This window comes from Juglans regia, unplaced genomic scaffold, assembly GCF_001411555.2.
Source record: "Juglans regia cultivar Chandler unplaced genomic scaffold, Walnut 2.0 Scaffold_58, whole genome shotgun sequence".
Lineage (NCBI taxonomy): Eukaryota > Viridiplantae > Streptophyta > Magnoliopsida > Fagales > Juglandaceae > Juglans > Juglans regia.
Window position 1 is genome coordinate 14,045 of NW_023360666.1, and position 21,363 is coordinate 35,407.

Genomic DNA, 21,363 nt, shown 5'->3' on the forward strand with positions numbered 1-21,363 from the left:
GTTCAAATTATGCATGTTCACGTTCATGTTATGTTTTAAGTCCATGTTATATTTCAAGTTCACGTTCATACTATGTTTCAAGTCACGTTCATGCTAAGCTTCAGTTTCAGTTTAAGTTACGCCAGTTATGTTATGTTGTATGTCAAGTTATGCTATGATTACTTATGATTTGATTATGCATTCATGTTTTTACTGCCATGCATGCATCATTAACCTGTGTGGAAGTTTTCCGTTAACTTGCTGAGATTTGTAATCAAATCTCACTATGGTAGTCCCAACTACCATTCCTCCCGAATGGTAGATTTTGTTATAGGATCTGAAGGAGAACCGAGAATCGACCAACTGGAAACGGCCGACTAAGCGACGGTGCGACGTAGATGGTATTTCAATAGTTACCTCAGATTACTACTTGTATTGGTGGAGTTCAATCTCCAGCACTCTTTTGATCACAACCTTATGGACTATTATTGTGATCTTAGTTGTTTAGTATGTCGTTAAGTATGGAGTATGTTTTAAGTATTTGGGATATTTTAGTTTCGTGCATAGTATTGCTAAAGAAAAAAATTATCCGCTGCGAATATTGCATAATGCTAGATGCATGTTAGGAATATTGCATCTTATATGTCATGAACGGGGGCAGGTAACCTTGTATTGCATGTCTCGACACTTCAAATGTCCGTCCGATCCCAAGCGGAATTTGGGGGCGTCACAGCGATTGACGTCCTAAATTTTTCTGCATCATACTTCACAAGTGGACTACACACTCTTCCCTCCACGTCCCTTTTAATACTAGAGGTTTGACTTCTTTGAACTCCTTTAATTCCAAGAGGGATAGTTTCACTTGCAACCGAAATGCAACCATTGTAGGTTTAAAGAGGGTTTAGGTTAGGGTTAGTCCATAGCCAATTGTCTTTCTCAAATGACACTCTCTGATTGGCCCATTTGGCATCTAAAAATCACGAAACTTTTTATTATACCATAAAATCTAAAAATTCATACAAATCCAATGGTAGAATCCATTCTCTCTCATTATGATCCTAATTGCCTCAAAAAAATTCAAAAGGCATTTCACTCCCTTAGATGACCATAATTCGACTACGCTAACAACCAAAAATCTAACTAGTTTTTAATCCATGAATTTTTCCTAACTTTTAATGACATATCCAATGTCGAAATAAAAAGCAATTATTTCTGTTGAATATATTTTGGGGCATTACATGGACAATTTGGGATTATATTAATGATTACTAATTCCTGAATAGCCTTAGACCCTTCTCGCAAGCCCTGATTATCAGGTTATTGCATTTTTCCCTATAACTTATTTAAATTATGTCATGGTTTTATAGCTTATATTTAAAATTGTTAATTTGTAATGCCCCGGTCCCAGATGGATCGGAGAGTTACTCCTGTCACTTAAACTCACATCTCACAGTACAGATATAGACTACAATTTCTCAATTACACATATATCTCACTGTTTTTAACTCAACTACTCTAAATAATTAACTAGGAATACTACAAATTCTCAATATAAATGTCAACTTCTCAACATACCACATCACTAGAATATAACAATTTTATTGAATAAAATTATCTAATAACCATGGCATCCTTTTGTGTTCAGTCCACTGTGCTTAACTAATCCCATCCATGCTTTCTAATCTTGATCATCAACGGAAACATTCAAATTATCTGAAAAATATTATGGAGATAAGGGGCTCAGATTGTGGAGGGGAGCTAGGTTGTCTTAGGTAATGTAATTGTGAGGTGGGGTGGGGGCACAAACGCATGGTGGGGCTAGGTGTTGTCGGATGGAGTTGATGGTAGACAATGAGACTCCGAGAGTTAACTTGGGGTCTAGTGGCGCAAAGACGGCGACAGAAGGTGGCTGGAAAGTGTCTCCACGAATGTGCAACGTGCGTTCATTCGTTCTGTTCTCGATTGACTAAAACAAGGCCTCGGTGATGGTGGTTTGCCGGGTGGCAGTGGTGTGGGTGGTTCTCAACCTACCCTGGATTGAGGGTTTAGAGTTCATTTTAAGGTAGGTAAAACCTACCTTAAAATATTGATTTTACCTACCTAAAAATACTGGTTTTACCTACCCTAAAATGAACTCTAAAACTAGGGTAGTTAGTTGAGTACATGAAATTCGGGTTGAAAGTAGTATAATCTTTATTAAAATAATTAAAGTCTATAATATGGGACACACCTTATTTTATCGAGACTTCCATTATAAATAATGATGAGGAAAGATATCAAAAGATAGACATGCAAGTCCAAAACATGGAAGTCCAGGAAGCTGGAGATCAACTTTCAAGCTGTTCGCAGTTGGGAGGTTTGGTCTCCATTCAAATGGTTCTAAGAGCTGCAATTGAGCTAAACGTGTTCAATATAATTGCAGATGCGGGGCCCGATGCTTATCTTTCTGCAGCAGATATCACTTCAAAGATCCCAACAACCGATCCAAATTCTGCAGCGTACACTTTGGAGAGAATACTAAGATTTCTGGGCGCATATTCCATCTTATCGATATCTCGAAAGCCATTAGGAAATAATGGAGAAAATGCAAGCCATGAATGGACCTATGGCCTGACAAAGATGAGCCAATGCCTAGTGAGTAGCGGTACCGGCGGAAGTACTGCTACTTCCCCGGCTTCAATAATGATCCGCATTTCCTGTGAAAGGGAATTGCTCGAGAGTTTGCTTAGGATTAAGGATGCAGTTCTTGAGCCTGGAAGCGCGCCTTTCAAGAAGGCCCATGGGGTGAACTTTTACGAGTATCTGGAAAAGAAGCCGATATATAGACAACTGTTCGATGAGTTTATGGAAGTTGGCGAAAAATTAGTGTTTGATGATGTGTTCAAGGTGTATGGTGGATTTGAAGACGTGAGAGAGTTGATAGATGTGGGGGGCGGCATTGGAACCACTTCTGCCAAGATAATCTCTTTGAATCCACACGTTCGTGGACTCAACTTTGATTTGCCTCAAGTGATTGCTGATGCTCCTGCGCTCCCAGGTTAGACCTCTCTCTCTCTCTCTCTGTCTGATCTCTCTCTCCAAAATGTACAAGACTTGTGATGATACTAAGATTTTATTAAAGTAGAGACAAAAACAATACATGCTCTTAATTTCATATAAGTAGGTGATCTCAGAATGTAGGTATGCATGCATGCTCGTTAATCTAAATATACAGAGCATGACATTATTAATATTTGAACTTATGTGATTAATAGCTGTTTATACATTATATATATATATATATATATATATATATATATATTCTATGTTTAGCCATCATTCTTAAGATCTTGATGAAATCTTCTTATTTTCAGGTGTGAAGCATGCGGCCGGAGATATGTTTGAATCAATACCGAATGCCCAAACAATTTTATTGAAGGTTTCTTTTCCTCTATCCGATTCCTTCATTTTCTGAGCTTTCTTTTTCATTGTTATTGGCAAATTAGTACTATATTAATTACTTACCAATAAATAATGCAATGCAAAAATTATGTATTTTGACTTTTATATATATTTAATATGTAAACAGCGAATACTCCATAACTGGGATGATGAGCGATGCAAGAGGTTGCTGAGGAATTGCTGGGAAGCATTACCAGCCGATGGAAAGGTGATAGTTGTTGAAATGGCAATCCCACAAGAACTTGAAAACAATCTCGAGACAATGAACGTTCTAAAAGAAGACTTGTACATGATGCTCCTAATGGCTGGTGGCAAGGAGCGAACACTCGCTGAATTTGATCATCTAGCAAAGGCTGTAGGGTTTACTAAAATGAAGGTCTTCCCAATGCCTCATGGGTCGGTTCATGTTATTGAGCTTTACAAGTAAGGCTAGCTCATGACTCGATTCATGGGGTAGAGACGAAAAACAATCTGAAAAAAGATTATAATCAGATATCTCATGCTTATGTTAATTCTTGCTGGCAATAAAAGACAATGATTGAGAATGTAATTCATGAGCAGGAAAATAAAAAGGAAGACGCAGTCTCCCTTAATTTATGCTCATACTTTCTTTATGAATAATAAGTCTTCCATTGTCATGTTTCTCCCTTTAACTTTATGAGATGTTTCCATTCCTTTTACATTGAATTATCATATGTAATAAGCCAAGCCATCTAGATTATTAAGGCATGATCATGTAAGATATGTTTATATATGATAGGAAATATTGCCCATCAAACATCCCATGCATGTTATAATATGGATACCTACTATTGATACAATTTTTAGTATGTCCGCGGTGTGCCCTAACGACTTGCAACTAGAAAGAATGTAACACCTCGTATTTTTAGTGTATTTTTAATTGAATGATTATTTGTTATTAATTTAAAATTTGATTATCTTGTTTTAAATTTTCAGATTTCAGTGGGTTTATTTTTTATGATTTTTAATTTGTGAAAATTAAATTTGACATGTTTCCTTAATATTAATTATTGTAATACATTTAAATTGTTTTTCATATTAAATTAACTTAATGTTGGGTTTAATTATTTATTTTCATTTTAATCATTACGTTTGAATTATTTTATTTTACTTGTTGTTTTAAAATCGTTTCCGTTGGATCATTTTTGTGACCCAAGATGTGGCGATTGGATCTCATTTTTTTCCCTACATTTTCACTTTCCTCTTTTCTTTTTCTTCTTTTCTTCTTTTCCTTTCTTTCTTTTTCTTTTTCTTCCCCTGCTTCCCGCACGCCGCAACCCCCCCTCCCTCTCTCCGTCCGTTTCTCTTCCCCCCCAGCCCGCCGCCGTGCGCCGGCGGTGACCGACACTGCCCCTCCCTCTCACCTCCCCTTCGACCGGCGACCACCTCCCTGTAATTTCAGCCCTCCTCGCACCGCCGTTAGCCCCCATGCACCACACCAAGCCGTGGCACTCCTTGCGCCGCTGCGCCGCCGTCACACCACCTCCGGCCACCATCTTCTCACCACATCATCCTCGACCTCCTAGCAACCCTTTGGACCCAACCCCACCTCCGATCTGTCACCGGTGAAGCACTTCCAACTCTATTTCCGTTTTGGGTGTTTTTGCACTTCAACCGCCTATTGCGCCGCCACCCACGGCCAACCACCACCACCACTAGCTTCACCGACATCCCTAAGCCCTACCCTATCAATCTCGAGTCTTCGTTTACACCTGTTCAAAAATGGATTTTTGAGACCCACGGCCACAGTGCATTTGGCACTGTTTTGTTGCTGCGTTGCCTCTTCAAGCACCTCCGTGATCTTTCAAAAATTATATTATAGCATTGTAAGTATTTTTTCCAAAGAACTTTTGAGATTTAAATGTATTTCTGCACTAAATCATATTTACTGTGAATTAGTTGGTTGTGCCGGACTGAGTCCGAGGAGTAAAGGGGGTCGGTTGGATTGGATGATGAAGTTGTTTGTGTCAGATTGGCTTATGCTATGAAATTTGTTGGCTGTTTCAGGTTTAAATATTGGTGTTTTGAGTTTGACGTTGGTCATGGTGAATATTGGTGATTTTTAGGAAGTGATGATATATTTTGGGATTATGAGGGTTGTAAGTTTTGAGATATTAAAATAGGTTATTTTAGAAGTTTAGGCTTAAATATCGAAATCCGTGATTGATTGAAAACTTATGAAAATTATGTGATTATTTTTATAGGTGACGATTTATATTTGACTCGACATTTTTTAGGAAAATTCTGAAAAGCTAAGTTGTCCAGGTAAGCGGGGTTTCTATGTTAGGTTTTATATAAGTTAATAAGACTAAGGTTGATTTTATGAAAACTTGCATATTTTGTGATATGATGGGAACTTGTGAAAACAAAGATCAACCTCGGTCGCTTATCTGCATTATTTATCAAATTTGTGTGAAAAAGGAAAACATGTCCTGACGTGCATTATGTAGACATGAGCTAAATTCTATCATGTGTTTTTTTTCTGAAATCTGAAAAAGGGAACGATATTGAGAATGTGGAAAATTGTGCATTTATTTAGAAAGATGTTCTGACTTTTGTTGTCAGTGTGTGTAAACTGTCTGATTCTGTTTTGGTACTCTGTATTATTTTGATATAACATCTGAAAACCTTTGGCATGGTGTACTAGTATTTGTATCTGACTCTCTCTGCTCTACTATGTTTGGGTTGGTACCAACTTCTCTGTTTCTAAGTGCACCCACTTTGGAAACAAAGTGGTTTTATTGTGGTCTTTCCTGTGTGCACACTTGAGGCTCCGAGAAGAATAAAGGAAAGATTTCACCTCTGTCTCTGCCTGGTTTGGCCACCGGGGTTAGCACAACCCTACCACGGGGGTGAAACATGGTCTCTGCTCTGTGTGATGCTCTGTTTTGATCTGATGATGATACACAGTTTATGTTATGCCAAAGTATTATGGGTTTTACGTGTCTTAAAACCATCGCTCTGTTACTTTTGAAAATATGTTCTGCTCTGCATGATAACTCTGGAAAATGTTTTGTTCTGCATGCTATACTTTGTAAATACTCATGTTTGCACGCTAGCATATGTCATCTGCTTACTGAGTTGTTGATAACTAACCCCCTATCTTCATAATATTTTTCAGATGATGTGGAGAGTCCAACTGGGAACCTGGATTAGATTGGTGAGCATGATTAAGCTGAGGAGAGGATGTTAGAAGAAGGAATTCTGATGTCCTTTAGCTTTAATGTCTTTTAGATTTAATTATATCTTGGGCTTGGATTTAGTAAGACTTATGAAATTATTAGTTTGGTTTGTTATGACTACCGGGAGATTGTGGACTCCTTAGTTTAGTTTGCTGCAGTAATGACTTCGTGGAGTTTTCAATGTGGTTATTTAGAGTACATGAGATTGAGTTTTGCTAATAAAGTTTTGGAGTTTTATTTTAGTTGTATTGGAAAATATGTTCTTAAGTGACAGGTAGTAAGTCTCTAGGCCAACCGGGTTTGGGGCGTTACAAAGAAAAGCTCGGGACTTAGTGGGGATGCTCTCGATGCTTAAATCAGTGAGGATTTATGCTTCTTAATCAGTAATGAATTAAGAGACTTTCATTATGTATATACGGTAGGATATTTATAAGAGTATTGTTGTTAATTAGAAACAAACCTTACAACTTACTAATTACTAGGGTAAATTAGAAAAAATTTTGTACTCAAAATTAAGTTCTCTAATTGATATTAGATAATTCATGTATATATAATAGCTATGCATGCATCAAGTACTTATTTATAAAGTTATTTTACAACTTAATATGAAATTAACTTTAAGATTGTGTGTGTGTGTGTGTGTGTGTGTGTATATATATATATATATATACAATGAATGTGTATCATTATTGAAAAAGAAAAGGCGACGAAGGACAGCGACTCAAAGAAATTACCGTCGACGACTCAGATCAGATTTTGCTCGGCTAGGTGGTTTTCTCATTTGAGGGCTCAGGGTCCGTTGATCCTCCGATGCTTAAGTTAGTTATGGTGTTGAAGATGAAGATGAGTAATAGTGAAGGTGAGAGTGTCAGATTCCCTACCTATTTGCTGCATGCAGTGTTTATTTATACTTGCCGACCTGGTCTCCACGATAGTGGAGTGTTGTATAGCAGGAGATAATATTTTCACACTGTCTACTCGCAGAGCTATCTTTGTGTTGTCAGTTCTCAAAGCTATGAAGTGCTCAGGGTAGCTGTGTGCTGCTCAGGCCTTGGGTCACATTGAATGCGGCACACCTTCTGTTCTAGGCTGTATTGAATGCGGCGTGTTTTTTGTCCTAGGCTGCTCCTATCTCATTAATGCTTGGTGTGAACCGTCGCATGTTTTATCGTCTGGCATTGAATGCGATATTCCTTCTTCTTTAAGCCTCTCCTATGTCCTCTGACTTGTTTCCTGATGTAAACATAGTCAGACCTGGGTCTCATACCCAGGTTTTGACCCAGGCGCCACTGTTCAACCCAGCCCAGACCATGTATCTGGGCTCTAACCTGGGCCTTGCGTTCAGCTCGACCCAGCCCAAACCTTGTATCTGGGCTTTAACTTAGGCCTCGCCTTCAGCCCGACCCAAGGGATTTATTCCCTTCACAATGCCCCACGAATGTTTAGCACACTTGTGGATTGGAAAGTATAAAAAGTCTCTCCTTTTTTTTTTGTTGGGCAAGTCCCTATGAAGATTTCTAACCTGGGCGAGCATATAGCAGGTGAACGGGTTTGCGTGTACTTATCCATTCATTTTCCCCAGATCTAATGGGATGTGAACCGATCTCTACCATTAATGAATATGATTAATCATTAACTCTGTCTTCATTTATTGAAGTTGCTCCCTGATGTGAACTTCAACGTTGATCAGGATTGGTTCTTTTTATTCACGCGTGTGGTAGTTAACGTCATGCTGTATTCCCGTGGTCGATGTATCCCTTCGTACTTCTTGCCATCATTTCAAACACCTAGTTGTTCCATCGCACTGTTTTCATTCATTTCCTCCTCCTCTTTCTCCTCTTTGCCATTTATGTCTTGACCTCCCCTTTCGTTTCCCTGAATTTCAAAAAATTCTAAACTCTCCACCTACTTTCACCATGACTAAGCGAGGCGATAAAGAAGTCAGTTTCAGCTACTTTGCTGGGAAGCGGTGTACGTCGGCCATGACCAGTAATGACCTCCGTTCATTCTGTAGACAGTACCCTATCCCTCTTGAAACTGTTCTAGAAATCCCTAGTTCTTGCATTCCAATGGTAGATGTGGATGGCTTGGCGACAAGGATGGCTCTCTACCCCCACATGTTTTCCAATGGATTACGCTTGCCATTCTGCCTCCCAGTGCGTGATATCTTGGACTTCCTGCAACTAGCCCCAGTGCAACTTAACCCCAATGTTTGGCGTTTCATAATGGCTAGTTGTGTCACCTTTCGAATTGCTCTGGGTGATTCAAAAGATTACCCCGATCTAACTGCTCGGGAGTTTCTATCGGTGTATCGTATGAACTGGCTTGATAGGAACGTTTGCAGTTTCCAATCCCAATCCTCTGAGAAAAGTTTCCCTACTCTAGAGAGGCGTTACTCTTCAGTAAAAGAATGGCACAGGCGATTCTTTTTTGTATTTGGCTTAGATTGGGAGTTTCTGGATGGAGAGAGGGAATATAAGGAGTTTCATGTCCGATCCATCTGGGGTAAGGTTCCAACTTCCAAATCCCTCTCCATCAAGTTATTGGAGAGGGAAGAATTCAGGGTTGCTTCTGTAATGTCCTAGGCAGCGGCTCATCCAACTCTTTCTGAGTCCAATTCGTTGCTAAGCGATGAAAACAATCAACATTATATTGTACTTCCCCATCACTCGCGTGTGCTAGGTCAGGAGTTCTTAATAGTTCCCCCCTCTCCTCCAAGGGAGAAGCACTGCGCAACCTCTCTGCTTAAAGGTAGCCTCGCAAAGCGCTCTCGAACAGAGGAAGGTGCTTCTGTACCTATTCAGTTTGTGTCTACCCAAGGTGTCCCTGTGCAACCTTCGCATTCTATTCCGCCTAATGTTCCCCATAAAGAGAAGAGGAGTTCCCATTGAGCGGCTCCAAAGATCAGTTCCCACCGAGCTGCTCTAGAGAGCAATTCTCACCGAGCTGCTCTAGAGAGCAGTTCCCACTGAGCAGCTCCTAAGAGAAGTTCTCACCGAGCTGCTCCAGAGAGTAGTTCTCACCGAGCTGCTCTTGAGAGCAATTCCTTTCCTTCTCGCCGAGTCCTAGCAAACAACCCACCAATAGGTAGTTTCTTGAGATTTTTAAGACCCTTTTTCCTTTTCGTTGCGCTCGTTAAGTAAAAGATAATAACATTTTGTCTTGTTTTTCAAGCTCTGCTAAGGGAGATAAGGCTAATATTGCTATTGCCTTTCTCTTCTCCTCAATGTTTGATCACCCGACTTCTTGAGATTCTAGTCCAGTGATAGGAGTTTTTCCCTCCTTTGAGAAGGTACTTAGTCAAGAGGAGGTTTCATGACACAAGCTGCCATTTTACGAGCCAACTCCTTTTGAGGAAAGGCTCGACGTGGTTGAAGTTTCCTTCGGCGAGTGCTTAGCTAACACCCATGTTTCGCCTTCGAAGCTCTCAGGTCCGACTCCCCCAAGTTTTCCTGCTATTCCCATTTCGATAGTTCTTGTCACCCCTCCAGCTTCGCCCTCGGGAACGGCTATGGAGGTTACACCTATTGGAGACAAGGAGCTAATTCCTCCTAAGATTGTGGAACCATGATCAGAGGAGGTTATGGAACCAATTCCTTCTAAAGTTTTGATTTCTTCATCAATGTTAGAATCGACTCTTCCCCTTGCTTCTGATTTGGACATCCCGGCTACTATTGGGATGAATCCTTTCCCAATTCCTGAGCCAATCCCCTCTATGGTTCCAGAAGTTATACCTTCGCCTCCAGTCTTTCAAGTATTTGTTTCTTACATCTTTGCTCGAACCTTTTCCCTCCCTTTTCTCTCCTTTTTTTTTTTAATTTGTGTCTCATGATGAGCTGTTCATTCGTTCCAGGAATCTGCAATTCCCCAAGCCGAGACTACTCCTTCAAACCATGAAGACGTCATTCAAGTGGAGGATGGTTCTTCGTTTGCTTCCCCTTCATCTGGAAATGGTCCTCCTCGTTCGAGGGCTTCTCAGGGTGAGAGTTCGACTCGGGCTAAGGAACAGTCAGGCTCTCTGTCTGTGCTCCCTCAGGCTCCCCAAGTAGAAGTTCCCATTCAACGGGAGGAGGGGTCTGGTCTGCTTTCCATGCCTACTGAAGTTGTTCTGCCAGTAGTGTGTGTGGAAAGAAGGGAAAGAAAAGCCGCAAGAGACCAGTCCTGGTTTTAAGAAGGTTCGGGCGGAATCATTTGAAGCACAGGCACAGAAATTCAGGGCCCCGTTTGCCAACGTAAGCATTTCCTTTCTATAAACTGATTTCCATTTCTTTTCTTTTGCTTATAAATTTTATCTCTTTCTGATCTTTAGGTCATAGATCAACTTGTTGAGATGGTTTCCAAAGAGCGGGAGGCTCTTGAAGAGGAGTTTAGAGCCCAGAAAGCATTAAACAACCTCATGCACTTGCAAGGGAAGAAAATGAGTGATGACCTCCACGATTTAACCATGGAGAATAATTCCTTGAGGGAGGACAACGGGTTCTACCGTCAGAAAACCCATGCTCAACGGAAAGAGATTGAGGAGATGGAGCGGAAGATGAAGGCTATGGAGCATAAGGTTCAAACGATGGCTTAGGAGATCAAGCTTAAAGGCAAAGAGATTCAATTGAGAGACCTGGAGATCGAGGAGAGCAATACAGAGATTGCTTCAATGGTCCAAGAGTTGGAATCTGCCTAGAAGGAGATTGAGGATCTCCAAGTCCACTCCGAGCTTCTTTTCACTAAAAGGGAAAACGCCCAAGCAGAAGTTCAGAGGCTGGAGTGTGAGTTGGAGCCCATCCAAGAAGAGCTGAAGCAGTGCAAAGAAGCCATCGAGACATTGGCGAAGGAAAAAAGGCGAGCCATTGAAGTTTGTTGCCAAATGTTCCATAAGTACATGGGGATCGCCATGTCAAGAGATAAGATAAGGGCTTCAGCTCGACTGCTCCAACTCGAGGTTTCTCATCTAGAGTCTTCTCTGGACGTAGCTCGGCATCGCGCGAACCTTATTGAATCTCAACTCAGAAATGCTCCTGCCCTGCGCAATAAAGCTTGAATTTATAGGTATAAGGAAGGTCTCGAGCGTCTCCGGGAGGTGCTAATTGAGAATCCGGAGATCGATCTTCATACTATAAATCTTCAAGAACAACCTTCGAATAAGTCAGCTTATTATGAAATGTTGACATGGGGTGTAGTTGACACGCCTCTAGCCTTCCGTGATGCTCCTCCTTAACCTTCAACCTCCCTCCTTCTTTTTGGTTTCCAGACCTGCTATGGTCTTTGATGTAATTTTGACAATTTTTTGTATGAATGTACTTTTGGTTTGGTCGAAGCTCGGCTGATTTAAACCTTCTGTTTTTTCTTCTCTTTTCTGCCAGTTGCATTCGTTGGTCTTCCTTCGTTGAACTGTACATTTTGACTTGTTATGGGTAGAAACCTAACGAGGTATCCTTTAATTGATGAGAACTGAGCTAATCTCTTCCTTGTTGACGGAAATCTAAGTCGGGTTCCTTTACTAGATGTTTACCGAGTAGCACCCCTTCACTGTAAATGTACCGAGCAAGACTATTTTAGATGGATGGGTACCGAGCAGGACCCCTTAGCTAGGTGTGTACCGAGTAGGACCCCTTTTAGATAGATGGGTATCGAGTAGGACCCCTTAGCTGGGTGTGTACTGAGCAGGACCCCTTAGCTGGAAATGTACCGAGTAAGACTCCTGTCAAATCTCATATTCGTTTGAACATATATTGCTCGCTCATGTAATTTTCATGCACGTGAGTGCTTTGATCTACTGCCGATTCTATGTTGGTCCCGAGGTCACCATTATTGATGTCCTTTCAATTCCTATTTGTTAATTCGTTGGTGCAATTAAGTCCTTTACTAATTTCCCATTAATTCCGCATTTAACTCCATTATTAACTTCTCCATGAACTCTGTGTAGCACATCGGTTGTCGTTTCTATATTTTCCAAATTTTGAGGGAGTACGGTTTCCCATGGGAGACACGTGGATGATTGGGGAGGTCTAGAAGACACATGGCCACTCAAGGAGGTCTCAGGAGTTATGGCGCCCTAGTATGCCAAACGTCATTCTTGCCTATAAAAGGGGGGGCTTCTCCCTTTTCTGAGGAATTCATCCGATTATGCTCTTTATCCATTCTTCTTGGTTTGGTGACTTCTCAATTCCCACGCCTTTCTTCTTTTCTACTTTACATCATAAGGGGCAACGCCTTCTCTTATGGTGTTCAGGCTGTCATTGGTTATGGCGGTTTAAATATCGAAGGAATATGTCGTCCATACTTCTTGTCCTTACCCTTTTTGCTTATGGTGCCTCGCTTGTTCTTACCCCTTTGCTCACGGGGGTAGACCTCCGAAGCTGTTGTATCAGAACTCGTTGCGTATGAGTTATGAGCGGAGCAGGAACAGGAAAGTGGCACGATGGTGGAGACTGAGGAGGACAGGAACATACGGTTCAAGGTAGAAATCAATTATCTGGAGTTGATTTCATTTGTTTCCTCAACATCTATCTATCCTCCACGCCGTCCACCCCAACTGACCTCGAACCCAGTTCGCCCTCCTGGGAATTTGGGCAGGGGTGCCACTAGACGCCTCCTCTTTCTGAGGAGGAAGATACCGCAATGCTGAGCACCCTGCTCAGTATTGCGGGGGGAAACTAGATCTACTGGGCACCAATCTTCTTGAGGAAGATACCATACTGCTGATCATCCTGCTTCTATCCAGACGAAATGGGCTTCCACTGGAAGTCCCTCTTCCTGAGGGAGATACCGCACTACTGATCATCCTGATTTTGCCTGGACGAAACTTTTCTTTATGTTCCTTGTAATCTCTGATGATGTAATTTTCTTCTTGTAATCTTGTTTGTAAGATTCTATAATGTTCTTTCTGTTCCTTATAATCTTGTTCGGACAATAAAATAATTTTATGAGAGCATTGGCAATGGCTAAGTCTAAAATTTAGCTAGAATATTGTGTTTTGACTATAACATGAATTATAGCTAAAGTAGTTCACATTGGACTAGCTATCTTAAAATCTAAATAATAATAAAATATTAAATATTTTAATAATATATATATATTTTTAATATTTTACAAATTTAATTAATAACTTTATTAAAAAATAAAATTATTATTTTTCAATTATTTTTTCCCTCAACCTAATTATTCAATAAATATATTTTGTAAACCATTCACCCAAAAATCACATATACAAACATACCAATATTTCTTCTACCCATAAAAATAGTCCACTAAAATTACAAGGAAATGGAACATTATTCCATCAAAACAGTCCAATATTTAAAAAACAGTCCACTAAAATTACAAAAACAGTCCACTAAAATTACAAAAATAGTCCACTAATCCATCAAAACAATCCACTAATTACAAAACAGTCCACTAATCCATAAAACAGTCCACTAAAATTACAAAACAGTCCACTAATCCATCAAAACGGTCCACTAATCCATCAAAACAGTCCAATAATTACAAAACAGTCCACTAATCCATCAAAACAGTCCAATAATTACAAAACAGTCCACTAAAATTACAAAAACAGTCTACTAATCCATCAAAACAGTCCATGCATTTAGCTCCTATCCAGCCACATGTTTATACGTCCCACATGTGGCTGGGCAGCCACTAAATTCTCAAAAAATTAGTAGTTCCAACACTAGAAGTTAGACATGCAGTGGCATGCATTAGAGCAAGGAAATTTGATGAGGTAAGGTACTCTTCAGATGTGGTGGCTGCCATGAATTACCTGGTGTCCCAAAAGTATAGCACAAATATGGTTATCAAGGCTGATGTTAAGGGCACTGAAGATAACTCTCCAAATGAAATAGATATGTTGGATAAGGGCATAAAAAGGGAGCAAGCTGTTGCAGATAAAGCATAGCATTGCTGAAAGCCTGAAACTATTGCTCTTTTTAAAAGATCTCTCTCTGTCTCTCTCTCTCTCTATATTAATCTACATACATACATATATATATATATATATATATATCTTTCGTCAGATTTATTAGTAAGCTCATACAATGATTGCTGATCTGATCTCTAGTAGATGTAGGCACTGTTCTTAACCCTTATTTGGTATTTCTTCAAGGTCCAGCCCAGCAAACCTCAAATTGCATCTCTTGTATATATTCCAAAGATAGCTTATCATATATCAATTAACAAATAATAATAGGTCTCTGACTGGTACTTTAACAAATAGATAAAGAATATAGCAAGCAGGAAATACCGAACATTTAATGCAACCAACCTAAGGCTATACTTGTTCTCAATCTTCTAGTTAAGTGCAAGTTTGAGTGGGATATCCTCGAGCCTAGTTTGATAATCCAAATGCATGTTCCTTCTCTTTTTTTTTTCTAAATATTTTTACCTAATTCACGTGATAATTTGTTGGCCAGGTTCCTAAAATATACAAGGAAATGGAATATGATGGAGGTACTCCGGATAGGAAGGCTAGAGAGATGACAAGTTGCTCTAATGGTCCTTGAACAGAGACATTACAAGTGCTAGATCAGTCTGGAATTTAGGGTGGTTCATTGTGCTGATGTTTGACAAGTTGTGGATAATTATGATAAAGCACATGCAGTGGACAAAGTACTGATGTTTGGCAAGTTGTGGATAACTAGAGTCTGGAATTTAGGGTGGTTCATAGTTAAGTACATGCAGTGGACAAAGTACTCCAGCAAGTATTTGTCATTTTTATAGGCCTTGAAAATAAATTTAAAATAAATTTACATGCTATTTCAGCAAGTTAGCAAAAATGCCATGCTTGTTTAAGCTCAAATTGAATATTAAATGCAAAAATGCCATGCTTGTTTATGAATGCAACAAGACTTTGATGAATTTCCCAAAGTTGAATACTACAATTTCTCAGCATGTATGATGTTCAAAATTACAAAATACTCGTTTGAGTTCATATGTACAGACCACTCACAGAATACCAATCAACATTTTTCAATAACCAACAACATTGCACACATCAATAAAACCCTCATAAATCTCCACAAATCACGGCTATATATACATCCCCCAAATTCTTATAAAAAATATATATATATCCGCAAAACAATTTTGTATAAATTGCACACACTCCACAAAACAGATCATCCATACCTAAACCTGGATGTGGGGATCGATTCCTTTCACGAGTGTGCCACACGGTCCAGTGATGCAAAATTGCCTCCAAGTCTGGAATTGTAAAACCCACAAATTTCATCATGTGAAAGCAAAGAAATCTAAGTGTGTGTGCATTTAAACAATTGGGGGTGTGAGTCCCCGTGAGTAAAAAAGAGAGTGAGTGACTTACCACCAGCGGACACTTCCAGTGAGGAGAAGACGAAGAAGACCTGCTATCCACTTCGGGAGTTTCGGGAGAAGGCAGAAAAGGGCGAAGAAGAGAACTCAACAAGGGAGTTTCGGGAGAAACAAAGAAAAGGGTGAAGAAGAGGAGAGAAAGAAAAGGGCGGAAGAGAAGGGAGTTTCGGGAGAGAAGGTTCGGGAGAAAGAAAGAGAAGGGCGACGCAGAAAGGAAGCGAAGGGGTTTCGGGAGAAAGAAAGAAAAGAAAGAAAAATGGGGGTTTCGGGAAGAAAGGGAAAGTCGAAGAAGAAAGGAGAGAAGGAGTTCAGGAGAAAAAAAAAATAAAGAGGAAATGGGTTTCGGGAAGAAGACAGAAGGTCGAAGAAGAAAGGAAGAGATGAGTTTCGGGAGAGAAAAAAAAAAGAAAGAAGAAATGGTGGTTTCGGGAAGAAGACACAGAAAAACCGAGGGAAAGAGTTTCGCGGGAGCAACAAATAATAAAATAAACATTTGATCCGTGTGCAGTAACTCGCCAAACTTGGCGTGGGGTGAAGATTTACTGTAGATAGAATGTTAAACTTTTGATGTTTAGCTAGGCCAATGTAGATGATTTTTTCTCTATTTACTTTTAATTTAGACTTGCATTGGCAAATGGCTAGTCTATTGCCAATGCTCTGATACATTTTTGTATACATGTTTGTAAGATTCCATGTTGCATTCCATTTTTTCCATTCTTCCTATTGCTTCCTTTGTGGACAGTCAAGGGAGTAGGTTTGTACCTCGCGAAGGCCAGCAAGTCCAATCTAGGGACTGGCTTGTATTCCGACTAGCTCTTGTGGGCTGGCAGAGCCCTAGGGCCCTGCTCCCTAGCCAATGCATCGCAGGCAGCAACCTTGCACGAAGCTCGACAAGTCATGGGACTTGCATTCCGAATAGCTATTGTTAGGGCAGAGCTCATGGCTATAGTCCTTAGCTAATATTTCGTGGCCAATCTAGAGACTAGGCTTGTACCCCACAAAGGCTGGCAAGTCCATTCTAGGGACTGGCTTGTATTTCGACAGCCTCTTGTGGGTTGGCAGAGCCCAAGGGCCATGCTCCCTAGCCAATGCATCGCAGGCCGCAACCTGCACGAAGCCCGACAAGTCATCGGACTTGCGTCCGAATAGTTATTATCAGGGCAAAGCTCATGGCTTTGGTCCTTAGCTAATACTTCGTGGCCAATCTAGAGACTGAGCTTGTACCCCACGAAGGCCGGCAAGTCCAATCTAGGGATTGGCTTATATTTCGATTGGCTCTTGTGGGTTGGTAGAGCCCAAGGGCCCTGCTCCCTAGCCAATGCATCGCAAGCAACAACCTTGCACGAAGCTCAACAAGTCATGGGACTTGCATTCCGAATAGTTATTGTCAGGGCAGAGCTCATGGCTCTGGTCCTTAGCTAATACTTTGTGGCCAATCCAGAGACTGGGCTTGTACCCCGCGAAGGCCGGTAAGTCAAATCTAAGGACTGACTTGTATTCCAATTGGCTCTTGTGGGTTGGCAGAGCTCATGGGCTCTGCTCCCTAGCCAATGCATCGCAAGCAACAACCTTGCACGAAGCTCAACAAGTCATGGGACTTGCGTTCCGAATAGCTATTGTTAGGGCAGAGCTCATGGCTCTAATCTTAGCTAATACTTTGTGGCCAAACCAGAGACTAGGCTTGTACCCCGTGAAGGCCGGCAAGTCCAATCTAGGGATTGACTTGTATTCCAATTGGCTCTTGTGGGTTGGCAGAGCCCAAGGGCCCTGCTCCCTAGCCAATGTATCGCAGGCAGCAACCATGCATGAAACTCGACAAATCATGGGACTTTTGTTCCGAATAGCTATTATCAGGGCAGAGCTCATGGCTTTGGTCCTTAGCTAATACTTCGTGGCCAATCCAGAGACTGAGCTTGTTTGATTTGAACTTTTTGTAGGATTTTCGTATTCTCCGTGCTGCATTCCATTTTTTCCTTCCGTCATTTTGCTTCCTTTGTGGCCAATCAAGGGACTGGGTTTGTACCCTGCGAAGGCCGGCAAGCCCAATCTAGGGAACGACTTGTATTCCGACTGGCTCTTGTGGGTTGACAAAGCCCAAGGGCCCTGCTCCCTAGCCAATGCATCGCAGGCAGCAACCTTGCACGAAGCTCGACAAGTCATGGCACTTGCGTTCCAAATAGCTATTATCAGGGCAGAGCTCATGGCTTTGGTCCTTAGCTAATACTTCGTAGCCAATAGAGAGATTGGGCTTGTTTGATTTGAACTTTTTGTAGGAGACAGGATAATGCAACATTTAAAATTAGTTCACAAAAAATTTAATTAATAAATTACAACCTTACACTGTTGAACCGAGCTTTGGGGTTTTTATACAAAATCCTTCCTTAAGTGCTCGGCTCTCCATGGATGGGGCAATTCATGACCTTCTTGGTTCTTAAGTCGATAAGAGCCAGGTCTCCCGGTTGCTGTTATCAAATACGACCCTTCCAATCTGGGGCCTAGCTTGCCCTATTCTTGAGTTGTAACCCCCATTTGTTTTAAAACCATGTCTCCCACTTTGAAGGTGCAGGATCGAACTCATTTGTTAAAATACTGTCCAACTCTACGTTTGTTGGCTGCTGCTCGGCTTACTGCTTCCTCCCGCCTTTCTTCTAAGAAGTCTAGGTTTTCTCTCAATCCTTTGTTGTTGCTCTTTGGGTCGAAATGTCGTACGCGGTATGTGGGTACGGCCACTTTAGCTAGTATTATGGCTTCAGTTCCATAGACAAGGGTGAAAGGAGTTTCCCCAATAAGGGTTCTTACTGATGTTTGGTACGCCCATAATGTGCTGGGAAGTTTTTCAGCCCATTCCCCATTTTGGCTTCCCAGCTTTTTCTTCAAGATGTTAAGTAGTGTTTTGTTGGTTGTTTCTACTTGCCCATTGGCCTGCGGATGGCCCTGAGAGGAGTACTTAGTTTTGATTCTGAGTTACGAGCACCATTCTCGATAGTGGGAGCAATCGAATTATCTTCCATTGTTCGATACGAAGCTTTGGGGAATTTCGAAGCGACATATCATAAATTATCTTCCGCATCTTTGAGAGAGTTAGGCCAGTAGTACCTTGCCCGCGTAGCTCATGCTGCTAGTGCCCTCCCGCCAAAATGATTCCCACAAATGCCTTCGTGTATCTCTACTAGATACATCTCAAAAGGGGCTCGACAAAGCCTCTTTTATACAGGATTCCTTCCACTAATATGAAGTGTTCAGGGTCACAGTGTGCTGCTCAGGCCTTGGGTTGCATTGAATGCAGCACACCTTATGTTCTGGGCTGTATTGAATGCAGCACACCTTTTGTTCTGGGCCATATTGAATGAAGCGTGTTTTCTGTCCTAGGCTCCTCCTATCTCATTAATGCTTGGTGTGAGCCGCCGCATGTTTTCCCATTTGGGATTGAATGTGATTCCTTCTTCCTTAAGCCTCTCTTGTGTCCTCTAACTTGTTTTCTGATGTAAACATGGTTCAACCCGGGTCTCATACCCAAGTTTTAACCTAGGCGCCACTATTCAACCCAGCCTAGACCTTGTTGTATCTGGGCTCTAACCTGGGCCTTGCCTTCAACTCGACCCAGCCCATACCTTGTATATGGGCTTTAACTTGGGCCTCGCCTTCAGCCCGACCCAAGGGATTTATTCCCTTCACACCATGGGTAATGGTAATTCAAGCAATTGAGGCAAAGAAAGTTTAAATCGTTTCTTCAACTCCTACTCATGGCGACATATATACTAATGATCAACTCTACGACGATGGTATTCTCAAACCCAAACTTCATTCAAAATGTCTGTCCAATCGTAAGTCCACTCATTTCATCTAAAATAACTAACGTGCTCCAAAAGGTCCAAAACCATCCCCAACCAAAAACAACGCACCTATAACTTAACTTTCAACCCGACAAGCTAGACTTTCATGCCCATCACCTCATTTCTAACTAGCATTTGTTGTAGTGGCAACTAAAATCAATATCAGTCACCACTAAAGTCCACTAGAATCACACTGAAGTTTTGACTCAGCTATAAACTAGTCCACCCAAACTTACTCTCAACCTAAGTTGATCACATTCTACACCATCAAATAAAAATATCGTTTCCAATAGTTTGATATATTTATATCCTTAGATCCAATAGCAATCATTTGTCCAAAAATCTGTAGAGTCTATATCCACGTATGAAAATAATTACTGCTTAAGGCCTGCATAATTTATAACCAAAGATTCGATCAAAATAGGTATTAAAATCTACATAATCAATAACCTCAAACTTGATCAAAATCACGATCAAAGTCTCTAGTTTCTATAACCTTTAACCCGATAGGCCATAGTCTACAGAATCTAAATCAATAAATCTCATCAAACTCATTATTAAAGTCTGGAGTATTTAAAACCTCAAATCTTATAGAAATTGTAATCCTGAAGTCCGCAGAATGTAACACTTTGCATCTCAAAGAAATTATTTCTTAAAATTTACAGAATCCAAACCTTAAATCTGTAACACTTGTCCTTGTGATGAGACTTTAGAAAATGATTTTAGAAAATGAGACAGGAATTACTGACCTTTTTAAAACTTTTTTCCTTTCCTTTCCAGGACATAAAAGATTCTATGTTTTAAATTAAAACATACTCTATAACTATAAGAGAGAGTTTTGCAGCAAAAATTATTAAGTTAAGTTTAAAAGTCCTTTTACAAAAATACTCTTTCGTACATTATATAAAACTTGCATAGGCTTTTGTCACACTTCCCTTGGGCCATGTCTATCATGACGCTTCTTCCTCGTTTTGTCCCTAAGGGGCAGAGGGACATACATAAAAACTAAAAGTGATTCGAATACTCAGTAAGTATTACTTCATACTGTAAAAATATATTGACATAGGTTTTCATTCATGCATTCATCATTCATCTACATACTTTACATAAAATATTCATTTCCTTTAAAAACATTACAAGGTGGAGTTTTCTTGAAAAAAGTTTTCCTTTCTTATAAAACATTCCCATACCTTGTACATCCTTCATAAGAGCTAAATGATTACACAACATTCAACTTAACTATTTTTACTTTTCCCCTAGCCGATACACACTGTTACATCCCATGTGTTGGGGTTAGCGGTCTTTTAGACCCGGATTCTGTCTGTGACCACAGGTTGGGAATCCCTTTCAGTCAGGGGGTAGCACTGGGTGCACTACTTACCTGGCATTGCAATTTGCCCAATCCTTTAGTACCATCATTTATTCATTCAGTCATGGTGGTTACATATTTTCATACATTAAAACATTCATTCATTTCCTTTCCTTTCATTTCCTTTCATTCAGTCCTTTCATTCATCATTCCATTTCATTTCATAAACATCATTTAAAAGCATAAGTTAAACATCATCAGTAAACATCATTTTATAGCA

The 21,363-nt window shown here is 40.5% G+C and overlaps 1 protein-coding gene across 1 annotated transcript; it reads left to right on the forward strand.

Moving 5' to 3' along the window:
• Nucleotides 1–2,247: 2,247 nt before the first annotated feature.
• LOC108981935 ((S)-scoulerine 9-O-methyltransferase-like) lies at nucleotides 2,248–4,073 on the forward strand. The gene is made up of 3 exons (XM_018953188.2): nucleotides 2,248–3,016; nucleotides 3,333–3,397; nucleotides 3,548–4,073. The coding sequence occupies exons 1-3, from the start codon at nucleotides 2,269–2,271 to the stop codon at nucleotides 3,845–3,847; spliced, it is 1,113 nt and encodes a 370-aa protein (XP_018808733.1). The 5' UTR covers nucleotides 2,248–2,268; the 3' UTR covers nucleotides 3,848–4,073.
• The last annotated feature ends 17,290 nt before the right edge of the window (nucleotides 4,074–21,363 follow it).